This window comes from Primulina eburnea, chromosome 13 (assembly GCF_022965805.1).
Source record: "Primulina eburnea isolate SZY01 chromosome 13, ASM2296580v1, whole genome shotgun sequence".
In the NCBI taxonomy this organism is placed as follows: domain Eukaryota; kingdom Viridiplantae; phylum Streptophyta; class Magnoliopsida; order Lamiales; family Gesneriaceae; genus Primulina; species Primulina eburnea.
The window spans coordinates 15942291-15953996 of NC_133113.1; the positions used below are offsets into that span (position 1 = coordinate 15942291).

Genomic DNA, 11706 nt, shown 5'->3' on the forward strand with positions numbered 1-11706 from the left:
TGGTGCCGTTGCGCAAGCAAAGGAACCAAGGTCTCATCAGCGATCCAAACATGTACTGAGGAAATTCCACATCATCCGGGAGATTGTGGGAAGGGGAGACATATCAGTCGAAAGAGTCCCCTCAGCAGATAACGTTGCTGATCCACTTACGAAGCCCTTGCCAGGACCATTGTTTGAGAAGCATCGCAAAGAAATGAGATTAAAGTTTATGGGTAGTTGGCTCTAGGGCAAGTGGGAGATTGTTAGAGTAGATGCCCTGCAAACCAACTGTTGGCTAGGGATTTTATTGACTCAAGTGTAATAAACAATCTTTATTTTAATATAATTCATTATTTCATGGTTTGTTATTTCTTTATCTGTATACCCATGTTATCAAACATAGATAAAGACCTTGATCATACTTTAATACAAATGAATCGTAATTCGATATTGAAACTCGTTTGTAAACACTGTATGATCCAAATTCGTTACTAGTCGATTCAGCCGCCTAAAACATGGATAAAGGTCGCTTGAGCTCGAGACTAGCATCTGTGATGTTGTGTACTGCGTTTCTTAGTAGGGGCATAGAGATGTCCAAACATGCAGATGGGTAGTCATATGATGATTATACCGAACAACCCTCCCTCGGACTTTCCAAGTGGTTATCATTCATCGAGAGGATAAGTCCGTGGTTATGATTGTACACCATTAGTTCTTAAGACCCGGGACAACACTGAGGCTCTATATGCTAGGGCTGTGCTTTGACTCGTTTACCGGCTCCAGGAGAGTCATCAGGTGGCGAGGTTGGGTACAGTTGCGACACATATAGGAGCCAGTGCATTGTAGTCGGGGATTCACCGCTCACCTACGGGTGTGGATATCCTATGTGATCTAATGAAATAATAGTGCATGGAATCTCTGGCCAGAGTACGAGATGTACGTTGGAGAAGGAGTTCTCCAAATAGTACACGCGATGCCACTATTATAGTTATCACATAGTTATCGAATTATTATGCAACCCTCGATGAACCAATGGTTGCAGATTCGATCGGGATATATGAGATGAAGGGACCGTACTGTACGTTAATCATAATCGACTGGTTCTTGCAGGCACTATCAGTGATACCTAGGGGATCATGAGGCGATGCTACTAGACGCTCTTACCATGATCCGATGGGTGCAATCAGAAATGAGTTCTGACATTCTTGATCAAGGTGTTGATGAAAAAGAATGGGGTTAACTAGGGTAAGCCCGAATAAGAATAAATGATATTTTGAATCACAAAGAGTTGTGAACCCACGGCTAGCTGTACCCCTAAACCATTGAGGGTCACACAAGTACTGGATCGTATGTTCCCGTTGAGAGAAAAAATTCAAGAAGTTGAATTTATATTATATAGTAAATTCAAGGATTTGAATTTATGATAATTAAATTTTGAGAGAATAAATTCAAGTAGTTGAATTTATAAAATTTGAAATTTTAATTTATTAAACTCAAATGTTGGGTTTATTAAATATTAAATTTTGGAGGTGATGTAAATTCAAGTAGTTGAATTTATAATTTAAATAATAAATTCAAATGTTGAATTTATAATGTATTTAATTTATTAAGCTCAAAAGTTGAGTTGATTAATTAATAAATTAAATATGGTGGATAATATGTTCAATGGGCTTGTAGGGGTACAAGTCCAACATATTAAATAATTAAAGTTTTAATGGACTTTGATTAAATTAATTAAACTATTTGGACTTGCCCAATTAATTTTTATCAAGCTCATTAATGTTAATTATGTAATTAGGGTTCAATTTAATTATAAATACATATAAAGTCAAAAACCCTAGCCCCACCACCTCATTTTTACGTGAGCCTCCACATCCAAAAAAAAAGAAATTCGGCCACTTGGTTTTGGAAAAAGAAATATTGTGCCGTATCTCAATTTTTCTTCTCCTACGCAAAATATCTTCCATATTTTTCTAGTGCAAATTGGAAGAGGAACACACTATCTAGTCGTGGACTTGATAGGAGGATTTCTTGAAGAAAGTTCGTAGGGATTCATCAAGAGCTAGATCTGTTATACCGGATCGGTTGGTGTCCAGTGAATTAAATTCACAAAGGTATAATTTTCTAACATCCTATGTTTGTTTTGTTAAATCATACGAGCGCCTAAAGAAAAATTATTTTGTTTTTCAAAATAAAATAAAAAAATTAAAACTTCCGCTGCGTTTGGGCGTGTAAAAAACCAGATCCAACAGAATATCACAATAATTACTTGTTCAAAAAGATCGGGACAACAAAATATTTTCTTTGTTTCATCGAATCGAGGACGTGCCTCTGTTTTCGAGTGCGTTAGTTTTTCATGATTGAAGAATCGCATCATCCATGGCTCTTTTATGTGGGGAAACAGATGCAGATAGACAAGAAGACAGATTATATTGCCACCTTCTTTTATTGGAGGCACCAGATACATGATTATGAGCTACCAAGATGTGATAGCTATATGTAAATGGCCCGGATACCGTGATTTGTTTATAGCTTTTACATGAAATCCTAGATGGCTCGAAATTTTAAGCTTTTTTTAGGGTAGGGGTTTGAAGCCAGAAGATCTTCCTAAATATTCAAAGTAAAGTTGCATCTCCTAGTCAAAGATCTTTGAAAGAACAAAATTTTTGTTATTGTTCAAGCAGGTAATAATTTAAATTCATAGGTTAATTTATAGTTGTACTTTATCTTGATTTTTATAAAATTTAATATTTTATGATATCAAAAAACTTTTTTAAAAACAACATTAAAGTTATATACATTGCAATTTCAGAAGCGAAGATTATCTCACACGCACATTCTACTATCTCTATAAACAAAACAAATCCCAGGACCAAAGGCAGTAGATGGACTAATTTCTGCATAAATTTCAAATGAGAAGGAGGATCCAATTTATTACGGAGCTGTGCGCGACTTCATAATTCATGGCCCATGTGGTGAAGCAAGAAACAATCTCCGTGCATGTCACATGGTCGATGCATAAAGAATTTTCCAAAAAAATTTGTTGATGTCACAACAATAGAAAAGAATGGATAACCAATTTATAGACGTAGAGATAATGGGCGAACTGTTCTTAAGAATGGTGTTAATCTAGATAATACATATCGTTCCTTTAATTGTTATTTATTATTTCGATATAGAGATCATATGAATGTTGAATGGTGTAACCAATATCGAGCAATCAAGTATATGTTCAAGTGTATAAATAAGGGACAATATCTGAACTTGGGCCACTACAACAAAAACGGCTTTCCGCAGCGCGTATATGGGCTTTTCGCAGCGCGCATTGCACGCTGCAAAGTTGGAAGCTGTTAAAAGTTCATGATTATCCGTAGCGTGCATATGCACGCTGTTAATACTTCTATCAACGGCGTGCATGTGGACGCTGTTAATACAACTTTCCGCAGCGTGCAATATACATCGTTAATAGCCATAAAAAAATAAAATATTAGCGACGGTGTTCGATAAAACCGTCGTCAATTGGCGACAAATCAAATCCGCATCTCCGTCGCTACTTTAGCGACGGTCTTCAAATTTAGCGACCGTTTTATAGTTTTGCGACGGTTCTGAAACCGTCGCTAAAGTTTGCGTTAAAAAAAAAATTACTTTTATAATTTACTAATTTTTTATAAAAACTACAATACAACTATAATAATAATACTCATAATTATAATTTACAATTAAAAAATTAACCAAAAATTGAAACAAAAATACATATCTAAATCGAAACTAAAATCGTATAAGTAGAGAAAATTTTAAGTGTTGTGAAGTGGTATGGAGAAAAATGGAACGGAGATCGGATATAAATAGTGAATTTACGATTTTTTAGCGACGATTTTGTACAAAACCGTCGACGATGTATGTCTCTTAGCGACAGTTACTATAAACCGTCGCCGATCCTTTAAACCATCGCTAAATGTGGCGTTAAAAGCACTTTTTAAATTACCGACGGTTTTACTGAAACAGTCGCTAATTTAAAAAATTTGAACTCTATTTCCGCAGCGTGCTAATAATATGCATGCCGTGAATAATACTATTGACGGCGTGCGATTAATGTACGCCGTTAATGTCTGAACAGCATTTTTTTTTCAAAAAAATGATTTACTATCCGCAGCGTGCTTTTAATACACGTCGTCCATAATAATATCCGCAACGTGCTTTTAATGCACGCCGTTAATAGTATCAAGTTAGTATCCGCAGCTTGCTTTGAATGCACGCCGTCCATAGTAATATCCGCAGCGTGGTTTTAATGCACGCCGTTCATAGTATCAAGTGCAATACTATTAACAGCGCACATATGGGTGCACGCCGTGAAAAGTAGTATGCGCAGCGTGCTTTTAATGCACGTTGTTGATGACGTGCTGCGAAAAATCAATTTTCTTGTTGACGAAGTTAACATGTACTATGATTGTAGATACATTTCTCCATGTAAGGCTTCTTGGAGAAATTTTTATTTGATATTTAATACAAAGATCCACTAGTTAAGCGATTGAGCTTTCAAACGAACAAAATGGAGTATTTTACGATTTGAATCAAATTGATTATGTTCTTGATTGCTTTACGGTTAATGATATCATGTTTAGCTTGGTTTGAAGCCAATAAAAATACCTCCTGGCAAGAGATTTAACATATGCCCAATTTCCAATGAATTTTTTCTACAAGCGAGATACACGTGAATGGGCTCTGCCAGGAAACAAGGATTGGACGTATTTTTATTTTTTTTTGTGATGTGGATATTTTTACCATTTAAGATTTTTATTGAACGTCAATCATGATGTCACATGCTACGATGATATATCTTTTGTTGATGGTGTTTAGTTTTGATCTTTCTGTGATTCTTGCTATGGGTTAGGATTCGTAAACAATGACAAAGATTATATTAATGGTATTGTCGAGGAAATTCAATGGGCTTCAACACAATATATAAATGAGAGTTATTGTGAAATCAAAATTTATCATATGGGATGACTATAATAATGCACAATTTTTGTTTTGAATTATTAGACGTAAGCATGCATGACATAATGAAATTTGCAAGAGACGAAATCGTTGTATTCAACGGAGATGTTTAACAGATTTTTCACGTTATTCCGAAAGACAGTAGGCAAGATATTATTCATGCCACTATTAATTCGTCATATTTGTGGAAACACGACACAATTTTGAAATTCACCAAGAATATGCGTCTTTATAGTTTGGCTTCTTACGGAAAAGGTTATGAAATTAAAACATTTTCATATTGGATTGAAAATATAAGAGAAATGTTGAGATGTTGCATGATGTATATACTCCTCAATTCTTAAATGAAATTAAATGTTCTGGAGTTCTGAACCACAAGTTAAATTTGAAAGTTGGAACCCTTTTATTTGTTGCAGAACATAGATCATTTTCTTGGATTATGCAACAGTACTAGATTGATTGTCATAAGGCTCAAAAACCATGTTTTGAAAAGAACAATTCTTACTGAAAGTAATACGGGTCATGACATGCTTATTTCAAGAATGTCATTAACCTCATTTGATCCAAGATTCTTTTCAATTTCCTACTAAGACAGTTTCTCTTAATTATTTCATATGCAATGACAATCAACAAAATTAAGGGAAAACCACTTTCACATGTGGGGCTTTTTTGAGGAAACATGTTTTCTGTCATGGTCAGTTGTAAGTCGCTATATTCAAAGTTACAAATCCTAGGGGTCTTCAAATTTTATATGTGATGATGATGGCAACCATAGAAACTCAAAGACAAATGTTATATTTAAGGAAGTTTTTCAAAATTTGTAATAATAATTTTATACAATTTTCTATTTGTTTTAATCAATATTAGTTTAGATTTTGTAAGTAAGTTCTAATTGTAAACTCAAATTCTTCGTACTCTCCAATTTTTAATCATTATATTATATACTGAATATAATTCGTGCAAAGCAACAAATAACTAATTGACTTTAGTTCGAATACCAAAGTTTCGAACTCAAAAAGAACTATTTTTCGAATAGGACACACTTGAAGTTCCAAAAAATATTATTTTTCTGTCTATAAAATACTTTATTTTTATTTTTCCTTATATTTTCAGAAGATTTCGAAGCCCAGATAAATTATACGAGAATATTTTAAAAAATTTATAATTTCTAAAATAAAAAAATTAAATAAAAAAGCATTTGATCCCATTTTGATTCCATCGCTCCTCTGTTGTATTTCCCGTATATTTTTAACTTCTTTGACTCATAATTCATAACGAGGTGGCCAATGGTTTGATGATGGCTAGTTCAAGCTCGGTCACACACGTTTCTTCTATTTTTAATTTTTTTGAGAAATTTATGAATTTGGACTTTGTAATGAATAACAATATAGTATTGTCAGATGAATTCAAATACAAATTGGATTACTATTATTATATATATATATATATATTTAATATAATAACAATATAGTATTGTCAGATGATATTTAATATAATAACAATATAGTATTGTCAGATGAATTCAAATACAAATTGGATTACTATTAATATATATATATATATATATATATATATATAATCTCTTAATTACAAATTGAGGATGATACCCTATGGATGGGCCCACTAACCCTGGTCCATCCCAAGCCTAAATAGAAGACAGACCCATCAAGGGCCCAGGTATTCTTCTATAAATACCAGGTTTGAGTGTTCAGTTGAATTCATTTACTATATTGTTTTCAGCAGCACCCTTAGCCGCTCCCCCCATATATCCCCAATCTCTGACTTGAGCGTCGGAGGGGCTATGCCAGGACACCCTCCTGGCCCCCTTTTAACGGTTTTATTCGTGATTTCAGACTCGGAACAATTTTGTAACCTGCGTCTGTACTAGTGATACTTGCTGGAATTGGACCCTAAATTTCCCGTGAGTATCACTTGGCGCCGTCTGTGGGAAGCTTTGAGTTGAGACGTAGAGATGGTAGGGAAAAGAGGGAGTGGAAGAGCCACCTCAGCATCATCGCGTTCTCGGAGGGGACCCGAACCATCTCATGCTGGGACAAGACAGGAACAACCGCATCTTGAGACGAGACATGAACAACCTCATCAAGAGACGAGAGCCGAGCAGCCCCTTCACGAGACAAGGGTTGAGCAAACCTGTCCCAATGAGAATGTGAAGAACTTGACCCCGGAACAGCTGGGCCAATTTATCACCCAGACAGTGGATGAGTCCATGAAGAGGAATCAAGAGTCTATGTTTGTAGAGGAACAGGCCGCCCGTCAGGAGCGTGAAGAAAATATTGAAGTCCACCAAAGCAGGGTTGAAGAGACGCATCCCCTCCAAAGTGGGGAGATTAGTGAGATGGGGGAGATGTGGAAGGAGATACGGAGGTTGGGGGAGCAAGTAGGAAGCAGGGCGCCAGTACCCAAGAAAGGAAGCCCTTTTTCACTAGCCATCTTGGAAGAAGTGCTTCCTCCGAATTTTCGACAATCAAACGTTGGAGAATATGAAGGACATACAGACCCCGAAGAACACTTGGGGACATTTGAGAATGCGGCTCTGTTGCACCAATATTCAGATGGAGTCAGGTGCAGGGTGTTTCTGGGCACGTTGGTGAGGTCAGCCCATCAATGGTTTAATACCCTGCAGCCCAACTCCATACACTCTTTTTAGGATTTTGCTACAGCTTTCTTGGACTGATTTTCCAGCAGCAAGAGGCACCAGAAGAATTATTTGAGCCTGTTTGTGATGAAACAACAAGAGGCTGAAACTTTGCAAGAATTTGTCCAGTGTTTCAATAGTGCAGCACTGGAAATACCAGCGGCTACCTCTGACACCATGATAAGTGCCTTTACCCAAGGGCTGAGGGGGGAGAATTCTTCAAATCGCCGGTCAAGAAACCTCCGTCGAGCTATGATGACTTGTTAGCTCGGGCGGAAAAATATGTAAACTTGGAAATGCCCAACAGTACAGAAAGATGGAAAACCGACCCGGAGGGAGTAGGGTGGAGTGAGCCGAGAGAGGCGTTAAGAAGAGAGTTGCAGGTGAGAGGGAGGAGGACAGAACCAGAAACAGAGGAAAATTCTCATCAAATGTTCCTCTGAATAGGAGTCGGGATAAGGTGATGGAGGTGAGGGAGTCAGGGGAGAGGGGGGAGAAGTCGCAGAGGGTTGAGAGCAGTGCTCGACCTCCGCTACGGGGTAGACAATAAGGATCCTCGTCCAGGGATGAACTGAGATCTGGCCCATCTTCTAGGCGGCGTCGAGGCCCTCCGTGGATATATCAGAGGATCGAGGAGCCGAGGAGAGAAGGTCGAGGTCAGGATGTCCCTCGGGAGCCCGCTGAACGGAGGAGGGGAATGAATGAGGATAACCACCTACGAGAGGAATGAGTCATATGATCTCGGGGGGTGCTACTGATGGGGATTCCGGGCGAGCGCGGAAGGCGTATGGGAGGAGGTTGGAGAATTGTGAAATATCTAGGAGTGCGGACTTACCCCAGGATCCTGTCATCAGTTTTGGACCGGATGACCTCCGAGGCATTGTGGCTCCTCATAACGATGCCTTGGTGGTGACGGCCACCATTGCCAATTACGATGTGGCACGAATATTTATTGATAATAGAAGCTCTGTTAATATCCTGTTCAAGAGCAATTTGGATCAGATGAAGGTGGAGGGATTTGAGTTCGAGCCGATCTCTACTCCTCTATATGGATTTGCAGGACATGCCATCCCGCCGCTCGGTCAGATTGTGCTTCCTCTATATTTGGGACATGAGCCTCAGCGTTTAACAAATATGACAATATTTACTGTGGTGGACAAACCATCCGCTTACAATGGAATTCTGGGGCAACCAGCCCTAAAGGATTTCAGAGCTGTAGCGTCCACGTATCATCAGAAGTTGAAGTTTCCTGTAGGGAAGGAGGTTGGAGTCTTATGCGGGGACCAGAGGGTCGCGCGTCGGTGTTATGAGGGGATAGTGAAAGAAGATGGGGAAGAGGGCGCATGTGGAGGTCAATATGATTAGAAAGGGGCGAAGTAGGTTGCCCGTAGTAGTGAGGGAGGTTCATGAGGTGATGGATGAGAAGCCGGAGATCGTGACATTGGGGCCCGACAAGAAGACGCTAAGAATAGCCCCTGACCTTGACCTAGAGGTCAGGGATGAACTCATTACTTGTTTACAGGATAATCTCAGCGGGTTTGCTTGGTCAGCCCAAGAGCTCAAGGACGAGCCCAGATGTAGCAGAACACTGATTAAACATCTTACCAAATTCTCGTCCCGTGAAGAAGAATAAAAGACACTTCGGGCCCGAGAAAGATATAGTTATAAAGAAAGAGGTGGGAGAGTTGCTCAATGCTGGGCACATTCGAGAGGTACAGTTTCCTACTTGGCTCTCGAATGTCGTTCTTGTTCCAAAGAGTTCAGGGAAATGGAGGATGTGTGTGAATTTCAGAGACCTCAATAAGGCATGTCCTAAAGATTGTTATCCTCTGCCTCAGATATATATGTTGGTGGACTCCACAGCGGGACATCAATATTTGTGTATGTTGGATGCTTCTCAGGGATATCACCAAATCTCCTTAGCTGTGGAGGACCAAGATAAAGTGAGTTTCATCACCTCTGAGGGAACTTTCTATTACGTGGTCATGCCCTTCGGACTAAAAAATGCCGAAGCCACATATCAGCGATTGATGTATAGAGTCTTTTCTAAGCAGGTGGGAAGGAATGTAGAAGTGTATGTGGACGACATCATGGTAAAATCAAAAGACTCAGCCCAGCTCATACCGGATTTGGTGGAAACCTTTACCACCCTCAGATCCTACGGGCTGAAGCTGAATCGTCAAAAGTGTATTTTCGGGGTGAGGAGTGGAAAGTTTTTGGGATATATGGTGACATAGAGGGGGATTGAGGCCAACCCCGAGAAATTTCAAGCTATTCAAGATATGGTCTCTCCCCAGGAACCCAAAGATGTTCAGCAGTTGAGAGGTAGGGTTGCTGCGCTGGCACGTTTTATCTCAAGGTCCGCCACAGAAGCTTACCATTCTTCCGGACCTTGCGTAAAGCGAAAAAATTTGAATGGGGTCCGGACTGCGAGAAGGCTTTCACAGAATTGAAGGAATATCTTGCCTAGCTTCCTGTCCTTACCAAACTGGCAGCTGGTGAGCCTTTATGAGTATATTTATCTGCCACTGAAGGGGCTGTGAGTTCGGTCCTTGTCAAGCTAGATGGATCAGTTCAACAGTCAGTGTACTATGTTTCGCATGCACTCAAATGGGCAGAGATCCGATACTCAGGGTTGGAAAAACTGGCTTTGGCTTTGGTGATGACAGCAAGGCGCTTGAGGCCCTAATTCCAATCTCATCCAATTGTGGTGCTCACCAACAGTCCATTGGGCAGAATCCTATCTCATTCAGATATGTCTAGCCGTTTGATTAAATGGACTACCGAGCTAGGAGAGTATGACATCCAGTATGAGCCGAGGACAACTATTAAAGCGCAAGCCTTAGTCGATTTTTTGGCTGAGACCTTGCACCAAGAGAATGAGGACCCTTGGAAAGTATATGTGGATGGTTCCTCTTCGAAGGATTAAGTGGGGAGTAAGTGAAGTTAGCGATAAGGTTGGACTTTAGAGCATCCAACAATGAGGCAGAATATGAGGCTGTGTTGGCAGGACTTCAAGCAGCCAGAAATGTGGGAGCTACCCGGGTAATTATTTTTTCTGACTCATAGCTGGTAGCACAACAGATGAAGGGAATGTATGATGTGAGATGAAAAGATTATTGAGTATGCACAAGAAGTGGATAGGGTCAGAGAGAAATTCACAGAGATTACATTTGAACAGATTCCTAGGAAAGAAAATGAAAAGGCGGACATTCTAGCCAAAATGGCTGGAACAATGGGAAGTTAAAAAACTATAGATGTGGTATTTCAAGTCGAACTCACACCTCACACGAGTTCGCCTGCAGTTGGACAGGAGGAGGAGGATTGGGGAACCCTTATAACTGATTATTTGCATGAGTGAAAACTTCCTGTTGACCCCAGGGAGGCTCGTAAGTTTAAGATAAATTGTTCCCGCTATGTGATGGTCGGAGAAGTGTTGTTCAGAACGTCTTTTGCAGGGCCGCTTCTTCGGTGTTTGAGTTATCAAGAAGCTGATTATGTGCTCCGAGAAGTTCATGAGGGATGTTGTGGAAATCATTTAGGGGCTTATGCGTTGGCAAGGAAGGTGTTGCTCACCGGTTATTCTTGGTCCTTAGTGCTGCATGATGCTCAAGAGTTAGTGATGTCTTGTGATAGTTGTCAACGTCATGCCCGGTTGCATCACCAGCCGGCCGTGATGATGAAGGCTGTCACGGCCGCCTGTACTTTTGAACATTGGGGAATAGATATTGTGGGGCCTTTTCCTATATCTCCTGCTCAGAAGAAGTTCCTATTGGTAGCAGTTGACTATTTTTCAAAATGGGTGGAAGCAGAACCTCTGGCCAGAATCACTGAGAATGACTTCCTGAAGTTCTTGTGGAAGAGTATAGTATGCAGAACGGAGTACCTAGGAAACTGATATCCGATAATGGGAGACAGTTCCAAGGGGCCAAGATCCAAGCATGTTGTAAATAGATGAAGATCCAACAAGTCTTTACCTCTGTAGCTTACCCGCAGAGTAATGGTCAGGTGGAGGCGACTAATCGGACGCTGGTGCAGGGTCTAAAGGTTCGACTTGACAAAGCTAAGGGCAA

The 11706-nt window shown here is 39.8% G+C and overlaps 1 protein-coding gene across 1 annotated transcript; it reads left to right on the forward strand.

Annotated features, from left to right (window-relative positions):
• The first annotated feature begins 8359 nt into the window (after nt 1-8359).
• LOC140810317 (uncharacterized) lies at nt 8360-8998 on the forward strand. The gene has a single exon (XM_073168191.1). The coding sequence runs from the start codon at nt 8360-8362 to the stop codon at nt 8996-8998; it is 639 nt and encodes a 212-aa protein (XP_073024292.1).
• Nucleotides 8999-11706: the final 2708 nt, after the last annotated feature.

Coding starts and splice junctions, on each gene's coding strand:
- LOC140810317 (XM_073168191.1), top strand. CDS start 8,360: ATGAGTCATATGATCTCGGGGGGTGCTACTGATGGGGATTCCGGGCGA.